At 43.7% G+C, this 27,260-nt stretch overlaps 2 protein-coding genes across 3 annotated transcripts in view; one reads left to right on the top strand and one right to left on the bottom strand.

Moving 5' to 3' along the window:
- The window catches only part of tjp2a (tight junction protein 2a (zona occludens 2)), a 37,468-nt gene extending 35,715 nt beyond the window's left edge, over window positions 1-1,753 (top strand). For both annotated transcript variants that reach the window (XM_083984121.1, XM_083984120.1), the window contains one exon: window positions 98-1,753. In XM_083984121.1, coding sequence (XP_083840247.1) covers window positions 98-254 — 157 coding nt within the window. In that variant the 3' untranslated portion in view covers window positions 255-1,753. The remainder of the gene's footprint in view (window positions 1-97) is intronic.
- Window positions 1,754-2,864: 1,111 nt separating this feature from the next.
- Window positions 2,865-23,187, bottom strand: LOC310994410 (uncharacterized protein; the record flags this gene model as incomplete). The annotated part of the gene is made up of 13 exons (XM_083983102.1): window positions 23,089-23,187; window positions 15,698-17,674; window positions 14,158-14,568; window positions 13,638-13,677; window positions 13,244-13,389; window positions 8,147-8,179; window positions 7,741-7,827; window positions 7,270-7,470; window positions 4,920-5,099; window positions 4,079-4,291; window positions 3,338-3,457; window positions 3,025-3,165; window positions 2,865-2,936 (listed from the first exon to the last, which is right to left on the bottom strand). The coding sequence occupies exons 2-13, from the start codon at window positions 17,597-17,599 to the stop codon at window positions 2,865-2,867; spliced, it is 3,546 nt and encodes a 1,181-aa protein (XP_083839228.1). The 5' UTR covers window positions 17,600-17,674; window positions 23,089-23,187.
- Between the last annotated feature and the right edge of the window lie 4,073 nt (window positions 23,188-27,260).

Consider the following 27,260-nt stretch of genomic DNA (forward strand, 5'->3'; position numbering starts at 1 on the left):
CTCTCTCTAACACGATGCAACAATTTGAAAAGGATTAGTCTCATGAAGGCAAAAGCTGAACTGCTCTGTGTGTGTGTGTGTGTGTGTGTGTGATCAGATCCAGCTCCAACCCCGAGGCCCAGACCCCCTCCAGGCCACCGTACTCGGAGACGAGAGGACACGACAGCGAGGAGGCCGACTACCGCCGGCAGCTGGCCGACCAGACCAAGAAGGCGTACTACAACCCCCAGAAGTACAAGGACACGGAGCTGTAGGCCGCAAGACCAGGACCTGACTTCATCATCATCATCATCAGTCAGAGGTCATCGCCTTGGTAACAGCTCACGCCGCGTTACCTGGATGTAAACACTTATTAGAGACACTTCTCAACACTGTACAGAAGGGACCTTCACACCCGTCCTGGACTCTCACACGCGATGCTTCAGTGTCTGTGTATATACATACATATATACAGTATATATATATATATACATATTGTTTTTATGTGTCTGAGAATGTTTTTGTTACAAACCAGTCTTTGTTTTAGTCCATCACACTGACACAGCCTCGGTTTGTGTCTCTCATGTGCTGCTGTTACATTCAAGACACCCATGACCGTCCAGGTGGGAAAATATTATACATTTCGTCCACAGCACAATAAATAAATAGAAATGAGATGAATAGATAATTGAGTGTTAAGCTGGAGATGCCATTTTTAATTCTCTGTTTTGTAGAAATAATAAAAACAAACATGATTGACAGATGGAGAGAGGACAAGCCACATTTATCTTTGTTGTGGTGGATGTGACGGTGACACATGAGAGACAGAACCTGGAGCTCATGAACATGGTGCACCCAGACCGTGGGTATGTTTCTGTAGACTTTTTTTTTTTTTTTTTACATCCTATTAGTGAGTGGTTGTGTGTGCACCACTAATGTTACAGAACCCCCACCCCACACTCTCATAACCAGTGTGATTCAGACACTGAGGTGTAGGTGTTTGCTCGTCCTCTTCTCGTCACTCTCCTGCCAACTTCGCTGATTCACGCTTCTACATTCCTCCTGTCTGAGCACTGCGCTGTGTTTTTGTGTGCGTGGTGCTGGATGCAGCGTCTTCTTAAGTGCCTTGCAGCTCTGGTTTCATTTCAGACGGAACAAAGAAAGCTCCTCACACAACACAACACAAGCTTCTTAAAGTAACAAAAAAACAGCCTGGTGCTCCAACCGACAACGACGCATGGTGATTAAATCAGAAATAGAAACAAGTTTTTAGATTTACACACCTGAACATTTCCTTCCTACTCTTGTTTTTATTTTCCCACTGGTTCAGGAGACAAAGCTGTGGAGGGAAAACTTGTCCTTGTGTTTTTTGTCGAAAGCGGTTCACTTCACTGCGTTTTAAGGAGGTTGTGCTGGTGGCTGGAAAACATCAGTGTTTACATCAGCAGGAAGACACACAACAGGTAAATGATGTCATAGATTTCACAGTTGAAAACGTCCACAACAGCGCGGTGAGAGGTTTGCAGGCGTCAGAAGGAGCAGAGCCTCCTCACAGCTGTGTGTGTGTTTGTCTTCAGCTGCTCTCAACACAGAGACAATCACATTTTTAATGCGCGTAATGTTTTTATATTGAATATAAAAAGTCTTTGTACACGGGAGCGTCGGAAAAGTGGTGACGACAATCATGTTGGTTGATCAGTTTCTTTGAAATGTCTGTTAGTTTGTGATTTTCTTTTTCAATTTGTCTCCTGAGTGTTACAGGATTCTTAAAAAACAATAAATAAATCTCTTTTTTTACATAATGGTTTGTTTTTTATAAATCTCAGGTTGCTTTTTTTACCCACTGAGCATCAGTACTGTTTCTAACTGAGCACACAAACAGGTAAAATCGTGGGCACCTTTCATGTACAGGGCAGGATGTTTTTTCACTCATCCCGTCTGTGTGAACTCATTACCTCTGTATCGATCAAGGCCTTTACACTAGTTATACACCGAGTGACAGAGCTGCAGCTGTGATCAATGAATTATTTAAAACAAAGCTGTTTTCTTCCTGTGCACTTTAACTATTTTTGACCGTCAGATTTCTGATGTAACCGGCGTGTGTTTGATGTTTTTAGCACAAAGAACTTTTCTGAGGCTTTACTGTAGGTCAGGTCAGTAATCTGTACACACTCGTGACAGGGATTTTTTCCCCAAAGTTTTCTTTTTGTCTATTTTTCAGGCATGAAATTATTTTTTCACCATCCTCTTGGGGGTTGTTTACCCAGATGAAAAAAAACAACTAATCCCACCGAAAAAGAAATCCTTTTACTATTGAGTTGATTTTTTTTTTAAATCAATGAAATGTTTTATTCAGACGTGTTCTTTGTGAAGCTCCATGCTCAGTGTTTTCTTGTCCTAAATCCTCTTGAATCAAACCAAACACAATGTTCCAGCCTTTTAGTTAAGAGTTTATTCAGCAGAACTGTACATGCATTCCTCCATTGCTTCAGTGTAGAAGTTGTTTATCACTTGGGTCGCCCTGACAACGTATAGGTCCAACATGATTAGAGTACATTCAGATATTACAGCTATTTAACCAAAGGTAATATTTACTCTATATTTTGCCACCTAAATATGCACAATAAAATCCACAATTTTTCTCTTTGGTCAAACATAACACGTCACATTAACACTCGGCCTAGTGAGATAATCTGCCTTCTGCTGTCATACTGTAGATGTACATGTTGACATGACAGTGCACTGTACAGATTAAGGCAAGTCAAGTGATATCAAACAGGATACAGAGAGGAGAAAGGTATTAAACAAATCAAAGGTGGTGGACTATCAGTAGTAAAGGTAGACTGAGTGAGGTGGTGGTGGTGGGGGGGGGGTGAGAGGTGTGTTCAGATGTAGACGGGTTGTTCCTGTGCAGTCAGCAGACGGTACATGGCAGCAGGCATCGTCTTCATGTGGATCTGGAGCAGAGAGAAACAAAACTGTGAGTATTTCATTCATTTGTGTCCGATTGCTGCATCTCGACATCTCAACTGAGAGCCAACTGACCTCTCCCATGGCGTTGGACAGGATCTGGACGATCTTCTCGTGAGGCGTTGCCACGACGCTCTGACCGTTGATCTCGATGATGCGGTGACCAACGCGGACGCCCCCTCTCTCTGCGATGCCCCCCCTCATCAGGCTGCAGATCTGCACACAAACAGGAAGTGACGGAACTTGAACGTCATCTAAACGACCACAGTAACCTGTTGCTAAGGAATTGATGCTGACGCTGGAACTGTTAACAAAATAAAAAGCCCCTGGTCCGTATGTTATCTGGGAAGATCACCGATTCAAGGTTCTCATCCGTCCTAATACTCACAATGCCGTTCTGGACGCTGAAGCCCAGCTGGTATCTGAGGTCCGGCCTGCGAATGAGCACCATGGTGACGGGAGGACACCGGACGATGTTCATCTTGATCCTGGACTGAGACTTCAGACCCTGAAAGAAGAAAGTCAGGTTTGTTATGACAGAATACACAGAGTGGAAACCTGAAAGTTTAAAACAATTTGTATTTACAGTTCAACTTTGATTCAAAGGATATTAGTTTAATTTTATATTTTTCAACACTTATTGGTAATGATTTAGATCAAGACTAATAAAGGAACAGACACGTCTTCTCCTGTTATTACTATTAAAGGGAACATATTATGGAAATATCACTTCTGGTTCTTTAACGTATATTTGGGGGCTTGTCTTGCCTTCCGGACTCCAAAGTGCAAGAATTGACAAAAAAAATCTGTCATTTGCAGGCTCCCTAGGTTGAAATCCATTTGCATTTAAAGGGACAGGCACTGAAACCAGCTGTTCTGAACAGGGCTGTTTTGAGCAGATGAAAAGAGCTGTGATGTTTGATCCATGGGGTATTTTGACCAACGCATGTCACAGACATGTCTTTAAGACACCTGGGAGTATTTTAATTTGTGGAAAAGGGGCATAATATGTCTCCTTTAATGAATGTTTTTGTCCAACCAGACTATATTTCATCTTATTTGCTGAAATGAGGAAAAGAATACAGCAAAAAATGAATAATGAAACAATCAGTAAACCAGACTCAGTTACCTTGATGATGCTCTGGCAGGTGCTGAGCGGTAAACCCACCAGACTCGTCCCGTTGATGGTCATGATCTGGTCTCCGATGTTGAGCCGCCCGGACTTTTCTGCCGGACCAGCATGCATCATGCTGGCGATGATGACGGTGGGGAGGATGGACCCCCAGCCCGACTCCACTATCACCACCCCCAGGATCTCTCCCTTCTGCTTCTCGATGTAAACCTGCAGCGAGACACGGCCTGGCTTTATCACCTCGTTAACTTTATTAACTTTATTAACTGGATTTCCCGTCCACACAGGTGAGATCTCTGCCAGCGGAGCAACACACACTCATCCAAACAATGAGCCCGACTGCACGGCTGTGAAAGATGCGAGGCGACAGCAGGCGTTCAGCAGAGCAGCGAGAGGAAGGGAGGGGGCGGGGGGGTCTGGGGTCAGACCAGGTTGAGCATCTCAAATTCACCTTCACGCTGAGGTTCTGGACTTTTGTTTTGTTTTTTTGGACGTTTTTTCAGGACAACTGTCACGCAGCTGTTACTCCAAGGCCAGATGCTCATTTGAAACCACTGGAAGGCAAAACTAACAGACCGAGCAGACACATAATGGCACTGGCTCATTCACTCAATCAAATATTAACATTACTGTCCTGATCTGAGGAGAGCTGTGGTTCTGTATGGACAGAAGTCAAACAGTTCATACGACACATCCACGTCTATATCTAAAGTGTGATATTCTTTTGAAGTCTGGAGGTAAAACTGTCCCAGTGATGATGACAAACTAAAGTCAACATCGGTAAAGGCGGTGAGTGAGGAGCTGCTGTGACTCTGCTGCCCCCTGCTGACACACTTACGTCTCTGCAGTTCTCGGACTTGGAGAAGTGGATGAGGTCGTCGTTGTACATGTCCTGAGTGTTGAGCAGGTCGCTGTACTCCCTCTGGCTCAGATCCTCGGGGTCAATGCCGTTGGCCCTGAGGAACTCCTGGTAGGCGACGCTGAAAGACTGACCGATGGACTGAGCTATCAGCTGAGCCTGAGAGGGAGAGAGAGAGTGAGAGGGAGAGGGAGGGAGGTAGGGAGAGAAAGAGGTCAGGACTAGAGCTTGTGAGTGACACTAACTTTTATATTTCCTGTGGGAATAGGACCCATTTACATATATATTTACATCCCTACAACAGACTCACACACTCACATACTCACATACAGGTGGAGATGTGCAACATGATGATTAACTGTAACATTAGCCCAATAATTATGGTTTGATAAAACCATTAATTGCTGCTTATATTTTTGACCCTTAAAGGGATAGTTCAACATTTTGGCAAATTGGCCCATTGCCATAATCCCTATAGTTTTAAGGAGTAGGTTCGTTACCTTTAATTGTCAGTGCAAGCTATTTTTAGAATGGCGGAGCTGCTCAGAGCTACGATACGGAGGCTAATGGGATTTCTTGGTTTCCCTCATCAAACTCATCAAATACACAATCCAACAACTCCAAAACGCTCTGGTGGACAAGTTGTGACCTGCACATTCACCACACTATGAGATAATAACGGAACGTTACGAGACAGAGTTGTTTTCATGGTAAATTCATGCAAAACTGCTGATGCGCGTTCCCGTCGGGGGCAGTTTTTCGGCAAGCAGTCTCTGCATTTGCCTCAAAAACAACCAAGAAATTCCATTAGCCTCTGTAGCGTAGCTCTGAGCAGCTCGCGGCTCTGCTCCACCGTTCTAAAAATAGCTTGCACCAACAATTAAAGGTAACGAACCTACTCCTAAAACTATGGCAATGGGCCAATTTGCCAAAATATTGAACTATCCCTTTAAGATTTCTTGTAGAAACATCACCATGATCCAGGATGTCAGCAGTTCTTATTAATATGATGTAAAATAATTGTGTAGTTTGTGTATAACAGCCAATGTAGACAAACAGGAAGCAGACAGAGAAAGGTGTCCGGACAGGTGTCTTCTAACAACCTCAAAGCTACAGTACATTAATATGTTTTTTATTTGAGACCTTTTAGAGCAGAAATGAGGCTCTGTCACTTAATGTTGCTGTTCACTGACCAACAACTACTGAGACTGTGTGTAGCATCAACAGCTCTGTCCTCAGTGTAAAGTTCACTGTCTCACTCTCCCCAAACGTTTCACTTTATCTGGCTGATTCTTGGACGTAGTGGGGACCAGTTGGATTTCCAGTGTTTCTTTTAATATATCCTAGACAACAAAACAGTGTTATGTCACTGACAGAGGCAGGTCACAGAGAACTGCAGTGGTTTCTATTTGCTCCCTCACTCCCCACATGTAGAATTTCTGGTTTCACTAAGGGCCAATAAAACGGCAGACAGTGAACCCAAACACAGGATTTTCAACAGTGTGTTATTTATAGGTTAATACATGGTTTCTGCAGAATTCAACAAGTTACGTTCAAGATGTCTTCAAATCGTTTCCATCCTGCACAAGCTAAAATTTAAATCATCCATTTCATGATTATCATGCACAGCACTCCACTGCAGTATTAAAGTATGTTGGAAAACAAGAGAGGATGACCTGATTATTTCTTATAAAACAACTAGCAACAATTCCTCATGATCAAATTTGTTTAATTAACACAACAGGGTCCAGATAAGAAGCAAAAAAACAGATGATTAAAAATAATCTCTTCATTTACTCTCCTATATGTTTCTGCTCAAATCAACAGTCAGTGACCTTGCTAGCTGCTGCAGTTAGCAGCAGTGACAGTGTTTGCTACAGGACTGATGATTCAGACTTGAAACTCACAAAAAAAGGATTACAGAGCCTCCTACGCACAATCCACCGTCACAAGAATCCTTCTGTCACTTTATAGGTGTGTAATGACTTCTGACAGTCTGATACTGGATACAAATACATCTCATCCAACATCAGCGCCTGCAGCAGGCAAGAGGAAATATTTGAGAATTAAACTAAATATAGGGCTTTTTAATATCCTCTAGTCTAGGGCTTTGGGAAAAACAATTTGATGCTTTTTTAAATTGGAAAAACTTGAGATAGATTGACTGTAATTATAATAAATTGTGTAAATGTATTTTTTTATGTGAATTTGGTTGGATGTGATATGTTATGTTTTTAGTGTACTTGTTTTTCGAGGCTCTGGATGGTGAAAAATAACGTATTTTCCATTCTGTTCTATTTCATTCCAACAGCGAGGATCGAGAACTCACATCCTCGGACTCAAAGACGTGACAGATCATCCTGTACAGCCGTCTGTCGTCGTGCGTCATGGTGGTCTGCTCAGCTGTGTGCTCCAGGTTCTCCTGTGCGCTGCGGGACCGGACCATCTTCCCCCGGGCCATCAGCACCACCATGTTCCCGATGTCGGCGATGTAGGAGATGGTCCTCAGCGGCAGGTCCATTAACGACTCCTGGGGACAAAAAAGACACGAGGTGCTCACATGAGGTGCTCACTTAATTGGTTTTTCTATGATTCCCCATGTAATAACTCTCCACTGTGGTGTTAAATAGAGACGATGTTAATGAGGTTTGGAGGAGCAGCTGGTGGGGGGGGGGGGGATCGAACTTGTCATTTTTTTTCTTTTTTTGGGATTTTCTCTCTTAGAATAATGACACTGCCCTCCGGCGCTGCAGAATTTAAAGTCATTTTAACAAGGTGAGAACACATGTTATTATTATACCTGAGTGTCTGCATTGAGGACTTTGATCCTCTGTGTGGACATGAACAGGTCGACCTCGGCGGTGGACGGAGCCTCGCCGTCGGGGCTCTGCGCAGCCACGGGGGAGCAACCAGAGAGAACAAGTGAGCGGAGGAAGCGACAGATTTGTTAAAGCACAGCAGGTGTCACAGCTGTGGGAAGGCTTCAGATCTAACAGCAACAAACAGAGGATTTCAAACAAAGACACAACATGTGCACTGTGGCGGATGAACAAACACAATAAAAAGGTGCTAAACGCCAAACAAAGGCTTCTGCTTTAAAAAAGAAAAAAGCTTTTTATATAAAGACAGATGTAAAAAAGGTGTCGCTGCAGACCAGTGGGAGTTATCTTTATCTACAGAGAGCAAAACAAACAGAGGGAACTCACCTTTTTCCTGTTCTTCGCCTGCTTCTGAGCAGCCTGCAGAGAGCAGAGAGCACAACACACACTCACACACAGGCAAGGCAAGAAAACAGCATTTCTGGTGCGTCGACAAAAACCCAATCTCCACGGCTGACTGTCTCCATTCCGAATGCCAAATTAATGGACACGAGAACCTTAAAGGTGTATGGCGTGCGTGCGTGTGTTTGTTTTTGTTTGTATGTGTGTAAATGTGTGTGTGTGTGTGTGTGTGTGGGAGGACAGTGATGTTATTGTCTATCACATCTGACAACAGCGGACTGCTGGAGGCCTCTGCAGCAAACGTCATCAAAAGTTTGGTCTTCATCGATGTGACACCGGCCACCCTGAAGCCAGACGGGCGACCTCGTGATTGTGGAAGACGCCTCGTCACGGCTCAGGGTTTGTGTTGCAAGATGTCGGTGTGTGGCATCATTTCCTCTCTAAAATCTGTGCGTTAAAGGGATTAAATCTGTTAAACCACAGACGATCATACTTCCACCTGGATTCAAACTAGTTTATTTTATCTCGGCAGAAGCAGCACTAATGTGTTGCACACTTTGTTTACAGCTATATTTAGACTGGTTCTATTAAAATCATACGTTGGAAGATGCAGTTTTAAAACTGCAACAGCTGCACAGAGTTGAACTGTGCAAAAGGTTCTTGCCAGCAGCTCGATATAACGACCTGCAGATTTACTCAGACGCAGCCAATCACTGTTGAGTATTTAATTCAAAGGTCTGGGAGCATTTTACTGACTTTCCTTTTTTTTTTTTTTTAATTGATTAACACTTGATAATAGTCTGCAGATTAATCAATATTGAAAATAATCATTAGTTACTGCCCTCAAGCTATATGTTAGCAGCTGGACTGTTAGGGTGGCATGTGTTCACTGTGGACAGCAGTGTTAGAGAACAGTAGGTGATGAGATGATTTTCATTCTTTAACTCTATGTAGCACAAACACAGGCCTGGAGGTTACAGAGGAGAATCACAGTTCTCACAGTATTTTCCATAAATTCCTCAGCCCTGACTATATATAGACAAATGAATATGCAGCTTTTTGGAAACTAGGCTCACAAACCAAAAACAAGTTGTTCCGATCAAGTCATCCAAACCTCTTCTTTTATTTTATTCAAGCTGTTTTCTTCTCAGGATTAGAAGCAGCACCGTACTGAACTCTAAAGACTGATGAACTGCAGGTTATGAAACGTTTAACTGTGTGTAACTGTGTGTGATTAATTCATCTGATGGTGATTAAAGGTCCCGTGTGTAAAATGGGGGTAAAACCATGATATCTAGCGTTCAGATTCTAGATTGCAGCGCTCACTCACTCGCGCTCACCCCTCCCGTCGGCAAAGTGACGGTGGCCTCAGAGGACAAAAAAACAAAAAGACGTGTTTACCACGACTGGGAGTATTTCAGGAGCATGGAGCAATGAGGTGAAGATCTAAACCATTTTACGATATGTCTGCTGTTTCCTCCTCCTTCTTCTTTCCTTCCACCTTCTACTTCGAAACTCGCAAAACTCGCTCTCTGGCTGGCTCGATTTTCTGTTCGGGCTTCCGTACAAACATGACGGCGCAAGATGGCGAAGCAAGGCCCTTGCTATGTGTATATATATTAAAAAAATAATTACTGTATAAGGCGATGAAAACCAAACATATTTTATTTTATAGCGATTATACACTTGTACTAATACTGTACATGTATATTCATGGGTAGTATATTCAGATTTTGCCAATACACCTTGCCAATTATTACACACTGGACCTTTAAGAGTAAAATCCTGACTACGGCTTTGTGCCAAAACACCGTGGTCGTGGTTGACTGAGCTGTGATTCTTCCAGCAGATCAATTAGTGCTGTTGACTCACTGTTTGTTTCAAGTTCAGAAACCAAATGACGGTGATGACGACTTTTTCTTGAACTTTTCTTTGTGACATTTCTGTGACTGATGTAGCAGCCTCCTACTAACTAGTATTTATTTACTCTTCTAACAACATGTTTGTCTCTGAGGGGGCAGGGTTGCTGTGGAGACCCTGGAGCGATCTCACATCAGTCCGTCCGCTCTGTCTTGTTTCACCCATGATGCTCAGCGGCTCGTCTGGCTGTGCATCACATCATCGTGAGCTGGAGTGTGACCTGTGCTGAACGTCACCGTGTGTCGTTCCGTTAACCGCAGTCACATCCACTGTGCTATTTTGGATCTGGGCAGACAGCTCCTGTACTAATCAGTGTCCATCTTGCTGCGCCCTCCTAAACAGGCCTGCCTTCGCACTTAAGGGTGCTGAGGTCACTGAACACACACTGAAAAACTTGTTTTTCTTTTGTTTTCCTCATTATCTTGTTGTTTTGTGTGTTTGTCATTAGAAAACGTCGGCATCTGTCTGGACTGTTCAAACAGCCTGTGGAGGCGGCTTCAGACTGACCCGACTGTGTGAGTTTTTTTGTTTGGGTTGTTTTTTGTTTTTTAAACTTCACTCTTCTATGAAGGATGATTTCTGATGTGCCTGTGCTCTTTTGAACTCATGAATATGACGAATAGTTCTGAAACTATAACATATTACTTTTATGTTTTATCATTACACAGTGTTGTTGTTTATTAGCATGTGGTATGACTGAAAAAAACAGACCATTAGCATATTAATGTGGCCTATTATAAATTCACTTCATATATTTACATCAAGTTTCAAAGTAAAAGACATTCTACAACTGAATCTTTGAGCACTTCAAATATTGAAGGTAAATAAATAATGAAAACTATATGAAAACATCATAATCTGCTCATAAATCCAATCCACTGAATGGATGTTGCGTCATACTGACACCAAAACAACACCTCCTGTATGTCCCTCATAATAAAGCAACATTTTAATGTGAAGTCGATCTTAGGTCTTTCCTGTGACCTCACTAAAGTGTCCAAATCGTAGCTCAGTTGGTGTCTGATCACTGTCAATCACAGCAGCATTGCTGTTTGTCAGGTTTGTCTCACAGCATCATTGACAGTGCAGCATGAGCTGTGTGTCCGTGCATTAGACAAGCTGAATGTGACAGTGGTTCTGCCAATATGAGTTTGCTGCACTGTCACAAGACAAATGCATAAACCTTCTTAACAATTGCTAGTTTTTGTAGCAATAACATTTGCAGAAATTGTTGGTGCACTGGTTAAGAATGATGTGTGGATAGATGCAGCCTGACATTAATTCATCCAGAGAAGAAGAGTCTTAATCAGCTCCACACCGAGGTTAGCAGATTTCCACATTAAGCAAAGATAAAGAGCACTGGTGTCAGATCAGGACTCTGCATCAGCCAGAACCCCGAGTCGGATCAGTGCATACCAACAACAAGTGAGATGTCAGCTCCCCCAGCCTGTTTGACAGCGAGCCTCCTCTTTCTTTGCCATTTTTGAAAAAAAAAAAAGAAGTATTCCCCTCATCATTATCCAGCCTCCAACCTTCTCCTCCCCTGTATGTTTCTCAGACCTTAACGGAGGCGATGTCCTGGAACTGTCAGTCAACCGTCCAAAAAGCAGAGTTCGCCTCAGCTCCTGTCCTTTTCCTGCCTCTGACTTCCTCCGCTCGTCTCCTCTAAATGGCAACGTCTTAGTGCTCGTCTCTCGCGCTCGTGCACAGTCCTACATTGGAATGCCATGCTGTCGCTGTAAGACATCTTTCTCACCAACTCCCTGACACAACCTGCCCTCGACTCACTCAAAATACGACACATTTTTTTTTGTGTGTGTGTGTGTGTGTGTACCTCTCCTTGTGTCAACAGAATAAAAGCCCCCACCCTAAACCTGCAGACAATAAAAGCCAGATTTCTTTGTACTGCTGTTCTCTGATTGCTGTGATCAACGTTAAAAGTATCTTCCCTGTGTGCCACCGATGTTTGACATCAGACGCTGTGATCGGAGCACAAAGTGGGGGTCTGCGGTCTCCAGGGTCTCACAGCCCTGAACAGCAGTTTATATAACATCCAGTGGAGCTGAGGAGAAGAAGCCTGTATGACTGGATCAGGGGCAGTGATCTGTGGATGATGCATTGTGCACAAACGCAAGGACTTTTTGCCCTCTGGCTGCGTCGCCTGCTGAGGATTTCTGACTTTAAGAGACCCAAATACGAAGTGAACCTCAGTTACATCACTAACGATGTGTCCGAGCCTGTTAGAAAAATGTAACTGTATCTCCAATCCAGGCTGCAGCTTTGATCTTTTACGGTAGCTCCTTCTTATCTGTTGTAAGTACCATTATTAATTCTAAACAGTGCACTCTTAACATACAGTCGAGCTTTCAGGCTGTTAAAACCATCTTACTCCACACTGTCTGGCAGTAACACACACTGTACATCTTCCACATCAGCTCAAAGCCCAACTCCAGTCTGTACTCTTCCTTTAGTGTAAATATTCTAGATGTCTCATGCATCATTTCAGACATAAAATCCACCTGATACAATGGGTTATTACAGACTGATATAACATATCTTCATCTGTCCAAACAGAGACTACGTTGGACGTCCACATGTTTACTATACAGTATCATCATTTAAAATTTAAAAGGGAACTATGCAAGTCTGGTTGCTTTTCTGCTGTGTTGCTAACCCTCTTCTTGGCCATGTGCATTTGTTTTCAACGACGCAGGCGAAACATCAACCAATAGAGCAGTAGATGACATAATAATAATACGGTAATCATATCATATATGATGTTACAACGTGTATATTTGTGTAGTCTTATCTGTCATAAACAAGAGATTATGATTACGGGGCGCGTTTGTGTCGCAGTGCCGCAGAGACGAGAGCTGGGACACCGGAGCGGAGGCACTGATCTTGCAAAGTTGTTTTTCAGCCAGTGGAAGGCAGAGAGCCTCTATTCTTCCTCATAACAAGTTACATGTCATTTATGAAACCATCACAATTACTCCTTAGCTGTTTAATTAAGGTAAAAATGTAGCATAGTTAAGCTTAAAAAAAATCCTGCATAGTTCCTCTTTAAATTCTATTTTATGTACACTGTCAGACTGGGTGAGTGTTAACATATCATCTCTTCTTCATCATCACTAAATCAAATAAGCCGTAGTTTGTTCTCACCCGAACTCTGTTCATGGCCTCCTGTGCCTGCTGCATGCGGGCGCTCTTGGTGGGCGTCCTCTCTGACAGCAGGTGGGTGCAGCCCAGGTAGGTCGCTGCAAAGATGATGCCGTCAATCAGGTCTTCGGGGTCACACGGTCCTGGGACTGCATGAAACAAAAAGCACTCTTTAGACACATGCTTGCACAAACATACTACAGATTAGAAAAGGGAAGACACAGAAATAATCTTGCAAACCTACATCCAACATCTGTACATTTTTTAACTATAAGCACAGAGCTGAGCATACGCAGTATAACACAAAACTAAACACATTGTTAAATGATAGATATCATGTCAACAGAGAAATACAACAGAGGGCAAAAATATGACTTTCATACGTGAGTCCACTCACCATCCACAAATGTAGGAAAGGGGGGAAGAGATCTGCGAATCTGAGGAGGCAGAAAAAAAGAGAAACTACATCAGCATCCTTATTATTTCCACTCACATACTCCAGGTCTCTCCTACCTCATCTAAATTCTGCAGGACTTTTACTGCTGTCAGCCGTTTGGCTGCTGGCAGATAAACACCTTGGAAAAAGATGCCTGCCTTTGCAGGATTTATCTGGGTATGTGAGTGTCATTCTGAGAAACCCGAGGCAGAGATAGTTTAAGGAAAGATTTATTCTATAGATTTCAGAAGGGTTTCACAGGAATCGAGGGTCAGAAGAGTGTTTGTACTTGAGAGGGAGAGTAAGAAGTGTGCTGCATTAGTGAATGTTGGTTCCAGTTTGAAATGTGCCCCTGGATGTACAGACAGCTAACACTGGGTTTCTCTTTTACTGATAAAAACTTTTGAAAACATGATGTCTCCTGGGCGAGTTCTGGAGGAACTTTTTTTTCTTCTGTGAAATCCAAGCAGAGTTATCTCACCTCCTGGACAGAGGGCTGCTGTGGAGGCGTCTGTGGCTGAACCTGTGGCCTCAGCTGTTGAGGTGGAAGCGGCGGCTGAGGCGGTTGCTGATGTTGAATCTGTTGTTGACGCTGTTGGTGCTGATTAGGCGGCATGTGCCCGTACGGTTGCGGCTGTGCGTATCCCTGCGGCGGCCTGGCGCTCTCCCTCTGCTGAGGCTGGTGGGCTTGGTGGTGGTGGTGTTGTTGGTGTTGGTGTTGGTGTTGGTGTTGGTGGTGATGGTTGTGTTGGGGCGGCGGTTGGTGGTAATGTTGCGGATGAAGCGCCCGGGATGACTCGGCTCTCCGCGGACTGACCGGGTCTCGAGGCGGAGCCGAGTTGTAGCAGGACGGAGGTTCGGGTGCTGACTGAGAGGGGGACTGAGGAGAAGACTGAGAGAGGGAAACAGAGAGAAGAGAGAAAAAGAGGAGAGAATATTTTTTTTAAATCACCTATTTGAAACTGCAATGCAGCAACTGATGCTTACACCTTACTCCAGAGAAACATGATTCAGGATTTAGGCATCAATCCAAGTAACTCAAAATGAAATGAAAGACAAGGATGTAAATCTTGTTGTAAAACTTCCTGGAAGCAATAAAGTCAAATCTAATTATTGCAACACTGCAGACCCTGGACAGAGCCACCAATCAGCACAGCCCTATAGGAACAGGTCAGCATTTAGAGAAAGAGGTGAAAACAGCACTATAAATATTTAGAAATAACTCTGATATGTAAACCTAAATCTGACACTTTTACCTTTCTGTTCAAGTGTGTTACATGATGAGATACAACAAAATGAAACTGCTTTTGTTCCCAATTCATTTTTTCCGCTTTGGACAGAGCACATTGCTGTTTCTCTCTCTCTGCCTCCAGTCTTCATGCCAAGCTGCACTAAATTGGTTCTGACTCCCGAGCTCCATACTGGGAAGTGAATAAGCATATTTCCCCAAACGCTGAACTCTTCCTAAATTCTTGCCTGATGCTAAACAACAACAATATTTAGCAGAGTCGTCGAAAAGTACAAGAAGTAAAGCTCAGCTATTTGTTTGCTTATTTTTAAAGCTGACGATCCAGGGATGCATTGTGAATGTTTAAAAAAAAATATCCATAGGTGCACAAATATTTTGTCATTTCAACATTTTTATTTCACTATCTCACTGTACCCATTGCTGCTCTCTTCTTTTCTCTTTGTTATTCAGTTCAGTATCTGTGCCTGTAAAACTGTGTATCATAAAATAACTGTTAAAAATCAGCTACAACACTCTAATCTTTCTAATAATCTGAGTATGAAAACACATGAATGTCTATTGCGTTCAGGTGCTGAGTTCAAAAATGCTACAAAAAATGTCTTGTTCATTACTCATTGAGGAAAATTGAAACATTTTCCAATTTGAGCTTAAAAATCTCACATTTCTTTGTGTAATTCATAAGACATTTTCACAGAAGTAGAATTGTCAATCTTTTTGGGAGACATTTTCAGCAAAAAAATTTATAAAAAATGATAAGTAGAGTCATACTAACGTGGCCAGCTGTAGTCTGCAGTGGGTATGCCTCCTCTGTGGGGCTGACCTCCTGCCTCATCACCCATATCGGCTCCACGGGATGGTCGGGTGTGTAGGGGGAGCGTACCGTCTTCGTCTTCACCTCCTCGATCGCCTCCTTGATGTCTTTGATCGCCAGGCTGATGGCGTCGCCGGAGCCCCTCGGCCCGTCCTCTCCCGGGACGCCCGCCGCGTTCCGCTCCTCCTGAGCCTCGCCTGAGCTGCTCCGTCCGGACGAGGGGCTCTTGTCCTGGGCGTCTCCTCCGTGTCTGTTTCCATGCCTACGACTTTTGGAAACGGGGCTCTGGATGCCGCTGTCCCCCTCGCCGTCAGACTGTCCGTCGTAGTGGTGCAGCCGGCAGCCGACGGAGCGGTCCAGAGGGGAGTGATGCGGAGCGCGGTCTCTGATCTGCCTTGGCGGTGCGTGATAGGAACCCTTGGTGGGGGAGGTTGGAGCCATTTTCTGTGCACTCACCTCTCTGTGGCTGGTGAAGGGCTCTTGGCGGTACTCCTGCTCATTAGTGTCGGTCCTCCGATTCGGCTGCCTGCAAGGTTCTCTATGTAACTCAGGGTAGGAGGTCTTCAGGGGTTCGGGGAAAGAGCTGGGATGTGATTTAGGCTCTGAATAGGTCTCGTAGACGGGATCTGGGTAAGACTTTTGGTGGGACTCTGTATAAAAGTCTGCATAGGTTTTGGGATAAGACTCAGAGCAGGAGGTGGAGTGGGACAGGGAGCATGACTCAGAGTAATCCTCGTCGTCATCTTCAGGTAGGTCATTGTCAGGTACGGGGCTCATGCTGGCGTCCTCGCTGAAGTGGTCCAGCTGGGGGAAAGGTGGGACGTCTGGGGACGAAGGAGGAGTCGGGGACTGGAGCGGCGGCGGGCTGTGGAGGGGCCCGTCCATGCTGAGGGAAGCGGCGCTCTCCGTGTCGGAGCAGAGGTCGGTGATTTCACTTCCCTGAGCGACGATGTCCTCCCCTACCTCATCCAGAACTTCCTCCCGATCCTCCTCCACCATCTCCGCGCGTTCCTCCGCTCCGTCATCAACTGTCTGCATATCGTCGTGGTTATAGTCGGGGTGACCTGTGGGCTGGCAGCGGTCTAAATCATCCTCTGTCTGCTCTTGTTCTTCATCCTTCTCCTTAACTTCCTCCGGTTCCTCCTCACACTCTGCTTTGTGGTCCCGGAGGTCCTCCTCTTCTTCTTCTTCCTCAGGCGGAGGGGTGTACGGGAGCTGAGGTTGGATATTATGGGTTGTGGGACCGGGTGAGAAGTGGGTGGGAGTGACAACAGCAACAGGAGTGTGGTGAGGAGACCCCCTGTCCTGCGACTGCTCTGTTACAGACTCATCGGCTGAGCGCTGCTGCACCTGCACCTCTGCCGGACCTTCTATGTCGTCCACGCCGTCCTGCGCCTCTCTGCTCGGTGGCTTCTGTCTGTGACCTCTGTGCCTGGGGTTGGGGTCACCGTGCCGACGGTAGCGAGCGACACCAGGACGGGGCTGCTGGACGGGATGATGTTCGACGATGTCCCGGCTCTCCCCACAGTCCTGCGTGGAAGAAGAAGAAGAAGCAGCCGGCGCCGGACCAGGACTCTGAGCCTGGACTTGACCCTGCCCCGACGGAGGGCGGCGGCGTTGCCGAGGAGGTCCACGACCTGCTGGCGCATGATGGTGGTGGTGCGGAGGGTGGTGATGATGGTGGTGGTGATGATGATGGGGATTCACTTCCCCATCCTGGTTCATCATCTGACACGGCCTCCAGGACCGGCGGACAGGAGGCTCGCCGCGCGCCGTCCCGTTGGGCTGCCTGTTCCTCCGAGGCGCCTTGTGCTCCTCACCTGCCTCCCCCATCATCTCCTCTCCCTGATACTTGTGGCTCATCGCTGGGGGCGTGATCTGTCTCCGATTTTCAGAACATGCCTCTCGTCTCCAAGGAAACCCAGCTCATAGCGCAGCCTGGGAGAGACAGAATAGAAATGGCAAAAGTCAAATCACAGAAACAGTGGATCCAAAGGGAGATGAAGAGAGAAAAACTGAAGTGTTACTTGAGCTGCATATCAAACATCAATAATCAAAAACACACTCAGATGTTTCCATAGAACAAGGGCAACATTTATGTAAATTTGCTTTGTGTTAATACAATTAAAGTAATATAGTTCAACATTTTGGAAAATTTGCCTATTGCCATAATCCCTATAGTCATAGGGGTGGGTTCATTATAGACGTGAGCTGCTCAGCGAACACAATGGAGGTGAATGGTACAGGTCCCCTGTCCCTCATTAAACTCATCAAATACACAATCCAACAACTCCAAAATGCTCCCCGTGGAGAAGCTGTGACCTGCACATTCACCACGCTATGAAATAATAATGTACCACTACACGACAGAGTTGTTTTTGAGGCAAATACGTAGCCGGAACTACATTTCAGACACGGTTGCTTGGCGGAGTGACTCCAAAAGCGCAAGTAGTTCCGGGTATTTGCTTCATGTGTCATAATGTTACAGAATTATACATGATTATTTCATAGCATGGTGAATGTGCAGGTCACAACTTCTCCACGAGAGTGTTTTGGAGTTGTTGGATTATGTATTTCATGAGTTTGATGATGGACAGGGGACCTGTACCGTTCACCTCCATTATGTTCACTGAGCAGCTTGCAAAACAACATGCACTAATAATTAAAGGTAATGAACCTACTCCTATGACTATATTGATTATGGCAATAGGCGAATTTGCCAAAATGTTGAACTGTCCCTTTAAGGACTCAACCAATTGCTTGGTTATTATTTCAGTCACTGTAAATTGGTTATCTTTTGAGTTTTGGATCGTTGGTCACACAAAACAAGCAATCTAAAAATGCCCCTGGTGGTCTGACTTGTTGTGATTACTGTGACAGGCATTTTGCACCAATTTCTTACACCTCACGAAACACAACCCTGAGGCCTGAGCGTGCTGAAAAAAACTCTGGGTCCACCTATCTAGCAGCTGGTGGAGGTGAGAAAGTGAGCAGAGTTGAACTCCTCTTCAAATGCACTTCATTCATTATTCATGCAGCTACCTCCCCTGTGTCCCCATTGTACGCCTGTCTATTTAAATTGGGGGGAAAAAGCTACAAAAGACAAAGATCTAACTGACAGTATGTCCATTCAGAACAGTTTTAGCTCATTCTTGGAAAACAACAGACATCAATATCTTGTTTGTACCTCTGTCTGTAAGTGGATACGGACACTTACCCGCCCAACATCTCTACACACAGAATAATGCTAAAAGGAAATATTCCATTATCATGTGGAGTAAAAGGCCGGGGAGTCCCTGTCTCCATACTGATAATAGCCAAAACCTAAATCCTCTGGGATTCATCTGAGTATGCAGTGCACTTTAATCTGCACCACATTCATCCATCCACCAGCAGCTGGCAGATGGCACAGCACAGGACAGGACAGGAGAGAAAAGGACAAGGAGGAGGAGGAGGAGGAAGGGCAGAAGGACATCTCTTCAGCAACAGATAAGAACTGACTGAGAGGAATGGATAGGGTAGCAACCTAAATAATAAATGCCTTCTGTGAGTGAGAAGCCCAGTTTTGATATTTATTTAATATGGCGAGGCTATCAGGGCATCCATCAGCCATCTCCTATCACAGGCCTTGGTGTACCTGAGGTCAACGAGCAGAGAAACCACACCAGAACACAACCCTACTGGATATTTCAGGAATAAATTAAGTGGTTCCAGAAAAGGTCAGAAATGGAGAAAAATGTAGAGCCTGGAGGGAAAAGAAAAAAGGAGGCTAAATCTTGTTTAGGAAGGTCTATATGAAATCTGAAAAGCCTTTTTCAGTTCAGTGTTTCACTGAAGGTGATTTCAAGTTATTTATCTGAGAGTAATGATTAGGGGAATGCATAAATGTCTGTATGTATGCATGAGAGGACCTCCCCCAAACACAGCTCTGTATGTAAAGAGGATTAAACATATCTATCTATAAACTACTCTGAAATAATCTCAGTTGGCATCCAGACAATTATTGTTATATTAATAATTTTTCTGCCATCATAAATGATAAGTAAAACAAGAAACATTTTATTCATAGTAGATTTAAGTTGAACTAATTGGTAAACAAATTATAATCAAAGAAAAAGTGGTAAAGTCCTGTCTTTTAACATGTTTTCCATCAGTATGTGTTGTTGTGCAATGGAGAACTGTCTTTAAAAGGAGATATGTAAGTTTTCTCTGCTGCTGAATGTTGATCCTGCTGGGAGTGGGTGGTGGTGATAGTTGGTTGCCAGGAGCTTCAGTCATCTTTGAATCTACAAGAGAAGAGGTTATAATACTTCTACTTCTCCAGGGCAGTCTGGATGCTACAGTGTGACTAACTTTATGAGAAAAAAATAAGTGATAACAAACAACTCCCAGCACTAAGTAAACAGCTGTGAGATGAGAGCATGGGCTGTATAGAAATGGCAAACTGACAAATAACTAATTTAAATCTGCAATAGCTGTTTTGTTTGGATTGGTTTTTTCAGCTACATGGAAGCAGCGAAAACAAGTGAAAAACAGCTTTTGGTCTGCCACCTACCATCTTGTGTGGCTCTAAATCGTGCACTATACGCTCACCAGTTAGTTTCTAACTGTCTCTCTCTGCTGTTTCTTGCTGAGCACGTAACGGCTCAGTGGGTTCTCAGAGCTTTTTCTCTGAAAATATCTGACTGCTGCAGAAAAACTGCGCTGTGAGAACGCACCAAAGCAGTCAAGTTGGGAGTCGGGCAGCAAAACAATGAGCTGAGACTGAAGCTCTGTAGAGCTGAGAGGAGTCAGATGCAGATTCTCGTACGTTCATCATTAGTAGGAACTATTTTTTGACACTGCCGCTTGCTACAGTTTTGTATCATATCATTTTAATCCCAATTATCGCCTTACGCTTTAACTGAGCGTATAAAAAAAGAAAAGAGAAAAGATTATTCATGTTCTTTATAAGTATACACTAATCCTTTTTATAAGTTCATTCATGGTGAATATCCGAGCCATTGCATCAGTGTGAGTGAGCCTTAGTAAACTCTTGAATAAATGAATATGAATATGAATAATTTCATATTGGATTAAGAGACAACAGAAGGTTTACTAATGTGTTTTTCATCATACACAGATAAATTCTAGACGGGAAATCGAATATGGTTGACAGAGGGAAGACACAGAGGGCAAAGGTTAATGCTGATCCTGTAATCTGAGCACAACCACAACTGCCAGGGAGGGAGCGCGAAGGGCCGCAGCAGGAGTGAGGGCGGGCTCCCAGGGTGGCTAATGTCTTGTCTCTGCCAAGAGTTTAAGACTGGGTGGCAGCAGCCGGGTGACTCGGAGGGGGAAGTCAGAGTAGGAGGAGTTGCCCAGGTCACAGATGGCCACGGGAGCCGCGGCGGAGAGCCGGACCGCAGGCCTACAGAGCTGTGAGCCGAGCGCTGCGCCTCCATCTGTCAGGCTGCAGTGAAAGCTGCGGGGTGGAGGATTTACTAGCCCATTAACTCGCTGATCTTATACTGACAGACAAACAAACAGTGACAACAACACACGTGTGTTCTACGGACACACATGGACCTTCACTGGTTTATCTCTGCTCGCTGACAATGAACTACTATGTGCCTAAAATTAGGGTTTAAGGATGGTGACAAGCAATTAGCACAACATTTATAACTGAATTAATGTTACCCTTTTTATTTTTCATCATAGGCGTACCAGTTATTTTATCAACGACAGACATAACCCTCAAAATTTCCCAGAGCTCAAGGCAATATCAATAATGGGATGATATTTACTAGATTAATGGTCCTTTTAGAGGGTATTTACACAAGCAAATAATCAATAGTGGTATTAATAGACATGACGACCAGACACGTAGAGCCATCCACATCCACTCAACAATAAGTGAGCTCAGAAAATTGTGAGAGAGCAAAAGAGGTTTTTTTTAGCTTGTTGATTGAACAATCAGATCTGAGTTAGCGTCTTTGGGCAGGACAGTTGCCGCCATAAATGTGACTCATACATAGTGTCTAAAATGGCAATTGGCAATGAAAATTAAAAATCCTCCCAGCCAATCAGATTAAAAAGTAATTTTGAGAGCAAATATTTAATATAATTCTGGACATGATTGTGAGAACTTCAGGCAAATACTTTAAGATGATGACAGTATTGCAGTGGAAAAGGCAAGCTTTAAAGTAAATCCATTTCATGAACAGCCACATGCATTACACAGGTGGTATCGAGACAATCCAGAGTTCAAATTTCACTTTAAACCCAGACCCACTGCACTAACCTTAAAATGATTACTCGATTAGTGATTAATCAACAAGTAGCCTATAAAATCACATAATGAACATTTAGATAATAGATTGAGTATGGTGAGCAATAATGTGAAACATTACCTCACTCCAACTTCTAAACTGTGAGGAATTTCTGCTTCCCATTGAATTATATAACACTGAACTTGAGTAAACTGAGAACTGCTCAGATTTGTTGTTGTTGTTGTTGATCAAATATAATCTGGAGAAATCGTCTTGGGCTCTGAGAAATTAAAAAAGGGAGTATTCACTATTTTCTGAGATGTCATGGACAAAACAATTAATCAGGAAAACATCTGACAGATTAATCAATCATGAATGTAATCGTTTGATGAAACTGTCCTCACTTTGGGAGATGCTCCTCATCATTCACGTAATTCATTCTCTCCCTCCCTCCCCCCCCCCTCTCTCCCTCACACACGGACGCACACACACGCCACAGTGACGGATCCACTCACTCCACTCTGCAAGCATAAGGTCCCCGTTTGGCTGCATCAATAGTCGTATTGCTTACATTGTGTACATGTTGACTACGCCATTGCTCCAGAGGGAGAAGATTAATCCATGTACATGTGCCAAACTGGCAAGTGCTTTTACTTTGAAGGCCACTGACTTCTCAAATCGCCTTCAATGGCCTTGAACGATGATATTATGTTAAAAGGCACTATCAGTTAGTGATCAGTCTCGCACTTGTATCGCCTCTTTGAACACAACCCGTTTACAACCCGGGAGCTTCTTAAATGACAGTGTCACTCTGGATACGATGGGCATTTATGATAGAAATAACAAACTGTATTTCATTGTATATCAATGTGTACAATCATTTACATGTAACTGGAAATAGTTAATAATGTACAGTAAACTGTCAACTGTCTATATGCTCCCACCGTTCCCTCCTGACAGTCCAGATTAAATCTCTATAGGTGTCGGATCCGCCATCAGCGGAAAACGACCTGAACAAATTCTCGGTCCGCCGTCCGTCCTGCCCCGCACTAAACCCGGCCTCCGGTCACCGGCTGCCGGACATGACATTCACTCATTTACCTGCATGTCAGTGGCGGAGAGGCCCGGGTCCGGCTGCTGCAGTACACATCGCCCCTGTCCCGTGCCTACTTGCCTGGTTCAGCTCAGCTCGGCTCGGCTCGGCTTGGCTTGGCTTGGCTCTCGCTTGTCCCTCCAGACAACTTGCACGGATTAAAGCGGAGAGCTCAGCCCCTCCTTCTGCACCGTGACATCAGAGCGGATTAGCAATGCACAAAGCGCCTTTACAAACACTGCTGATGCTCGTAGCTCGGCGTCGTGGTCCCACCTCCTCCTCCTCCTCCATCAGCAGCAGCAGCAGCAGCAGCAGCCTGCGAAGAGCTGCTATGGCTCTGACTGCCAGCCCGCTGCACCACCGTCAGCTGTCATCCTCCTCCACTCCACCGGTGGTGTCGCTGTTATCTGCCTGTTGTTCAACATACTCCCGGACTAGTGGAACACCTGTAAGAGCCGGACAGGTAAAACAAAGTGCTGTATAACCACGTATCTGTTGGCCTGTCCACAGCCACATGTTAGCGTATCTAAACATTATTGACTAGCTCACGTTTAACCTAACGTAAATTACGTTAGCTACTTGTACTTTGACAGCTACGTTAGCTAACGATTAGCCGTTACAAGATAGCTACTGTTACACAAAAATATTTTAAGCCACAACAAATATAAATGAAAATTTAGAAAAGAAATGAACATAGGTCGTTTAATGGCACCTGCCGTTGTTGCCTCAGTGGTCTCTACAGCTGAAACAACAAATATTCCTCCTGCTTTGAAATTAAATTCATGACCGGTAGCATCTCGGTAGCTGCAGCACTGCTAATCAAAGATGGCGGCTCTTGGTTCCATAGCAACAGCAGACCATTAGCATTAAAAAATATTAAATTGAAAAAAGGGGGAGGTTTAAAGTGCTGTTTGCTTAATGTGTAATTTTGTTTAAGTTATTGGTTATGAAACAGGTTGTTTTTTGTGTTTTTTTTACAGAGCTGTGGAACACCTGAACCCATTGTTGAAATTAATAACACTTTTAGTAACACCTTACATGAAATAGAACCCGAAAATATATTTATGAAAGTGTTAGTTCTATACCTTTTGTTTTTATATGTGGCAGATATGGTTCAATAATGTTTGGAGCCCAGGCTTCCATTGAAAGTGAAAACATTGGGAAACAATAGTCTATAATATTGTGCTTTTGGTGGAATATCCTCCGATTAATATTCAGTTAGTCATTCAGATATTCACTCTTCAGCTGACACTAATTAGATATATTTTATGACAGACACTAAAACATTTTAAGACAAATTTTACAATTGAAATAGTCATATTATTTATATATTTTATACAAATGACGCTCTGACAAAACTGTAAATAACATCACACAGCTGATGCTCCGATGGTTATTACTCTGTGTAAATTTTATCGAGGCACTCTTGAGCTTATTATTACAGTAATGTTTCATCATAATCACCAGGGATGTTTTGAAGTAATGAACTATACTCATTAACACAGTGGTTACTGACTATAAACACATTCACACAGAGGTAATATAATATTAATTTGTGTTTTAAGGCATTTTAAAACACAAACAGGTGAGAGCAGTGTCAATAAGATCAGATATCCCACATCCAAATACAAATTTATGCTGAAAGCTTCTCTTTTTTGTTGTTGTCTGCTTTGTTTTTTGTGTGTGTAACCTTTTCATCCCAGACGTCTTTTATCATTGATAGTCGATATGAAATTCAGTATCTAATCATGGTGTGAACTGTGAAGCAAGGTGGCCCATGTGAGCCAGCCAGCCAGGCTCCCTGGCATAATAATCTAGTGTCACTCAAACCCTGGAAGAACAGATCAATAGCACCGTGTATCTACACAATCTTTAGCCCCTGTAACGTAGTCGCACTAAGTCACGTGCACCCATCCACTGAAGCAGCCGTTACCGTGACAACAATATGTGACGGAGGATGGTGATGGTGCGGAGTAGTAACCATGGCATCCAGTCTGTTATTGCCCTCTCTGCAGCCAGCCACACATCTCTTATCCCACACAAACAGCACGCACGCTTCTGTGAAGTACAGGCTGTGAACGTGGAGGCGTGTATGACACATTTTAATGACCCGGGCCAATCAAACGCCTGCGAAATATAGTGCAATGTGCAGAATGAGGTCATCAGAGAGTATCTGAGGTAGCATTATCACTGCGCTGCTGGCGTTAACTCATGTCACCATATATTTCATGCCAGTCCAGTTCTCTGCTGCTCTATTTACTGAGAAGACATCAATAATTTGTGGCCCTCCCTCTCCCTCTGCATGGATGAAGATATACTGTACATGTTCTGTCAGTTGTATGGCATGCAGCGAGCACAGACCGAAGCCATTACTGGAATTAAAACACATTAATGTTTCATCGTTTCCCATCACAGACTTATCATAGGGAATACCAGTGGCCTCGATTTAAATGCACACTGCCGACTCCAGTATGTTCAGGAGACTGTCAGGATCCACGTTCACCTGCCCACAACCTGTGATGTCAGCCAGTCTGCAGGTGGCGCTCAGCAGCAGGAGGATTGGAGGAGGTATGATGGCATCCACACATTACCGTCACAAATGCCCCATAGGATCAACATTTAGAGATTGTAATTATGATCTTGTTAGTGTTCTCACATTAGCATTCAGCTTAAAGCATCACGTTGCCTATACAGCCGGTAGAGCTGCGAGCATAGCTATGAACATGTTTAAAAAAACATTAGAGGGTGTGTGGGCTTAAGTATATTATAAAATCTAACAATAATTTATAAACTTTTGCTGCATCAACAATTTGTATATGATTTCTGACATACTGCATTTTCAACTATGCACATGCATGTCACAGTGTATCAGTTGTTTTTCTTCTTGTCTTTACAGAAAAGGGTATAGTCCAAACATCTAGATCCCTTTTATGTAATATAGAAAATTACAAATAGATGGTTCTTATTAATAAACCATAACACATTAGTGATGAATCCTGGAGTAAACATCTGGTGAAATGGACTAGAATAAAATTAAAGCAGAAGTAAGCGGAATATATGTGTTAATATAAGTCTTAAGTAGTTATATCTTCCGACGGCAATCACTTACATAGAGTGTTTGGTCAGAAACACGGGTCTGTCAGTCACTCTGCTCTGCTGTAAGCCGAGGAGAAAACTTCTTGTATACTTCCTTGTATCCTACAAGCTTTATCCAATGAGGAGAGAGAACGGCATGAAGGGCTGTGTGTGCAGCCAAGGGATGCGCGTGAATGTGGTGACGTAGGGACGAGGGCCAATAGATCCATGACGAGGGCGGGGGCTGCTAACTCCATCGGCTGACAAGAAGTTAGCCAAAACGACCGGATCGCTTACTTCTGCTTTAAGAAAAAAAAGGAGAAATGACTCGAATGACAAGAGAAGCAAGGTGAAATAACGATGCACAATGTTGCACAAATACATAGGATTATTTTACAATGTTATTGTTATTACAGATCTTTATTTACCATGGAACTAGTCGGGTTTCCATAGAAAAAGACAGTAAGATACTGTATCAGTACTATAGGCTCTTTCTGCTACCAGAGTAAAACAATAATATCTGAGGCAGGTTTGTGTTCATGAAATCGTTTAAAGGTCATTCCCACCTCTGAAAAAAGAGTACATCCAGTATTCGATGTGTGAAATATAGATTTATGCTGCAGTCGGATATTCTCAGTCAGAAAAAAAAAAAGAAGCTTTTTCTAGGATGCTTGTAGAGTTGTGGGCTGAGCCAGTGGTCTGCAGGGTTCCCAGAGGAAGGGTGGAGGGCCAGAGGAGACCAGAGCTGCTGCAAGTTACATACTGAGGAGGTACTGTCATAACTGTGTCATGGTCAAAACAATACTCTGCATGCGCTGCACATGACACATTCTGGTGCCCTTCGCTTATTTATTGAAGCTTCATATTGTTGTTTACACAGACACAGGCAACCAGGAAATTAAACAGATGACTGATGGTTTGTGAGAATGGAAATTTGAACTTTGTCTTTGGAACTGAGTGAATGCAGAAATCATTGGACATAGACTAAACCCTAGGAAAAAACAGGCAAGAGTGCACTCATCTTCTCACTGACTGAGATCCTTGTTTGCTACAAAAACGTACACTGATGGCTGCGGTCTGACCATATGGACAAGATCATTTACCC

Source organism: Trachurus trachurus (assembly GCF_905171665.1).
Source record: "Trachurus trachurus genome assembly, chromosome: 12".
NCBI lineage: Eukaryota > Metazoa > Chordata > Actinopteri > Carangiformes > Carangidae > Trachurus > Trachurus trachurus.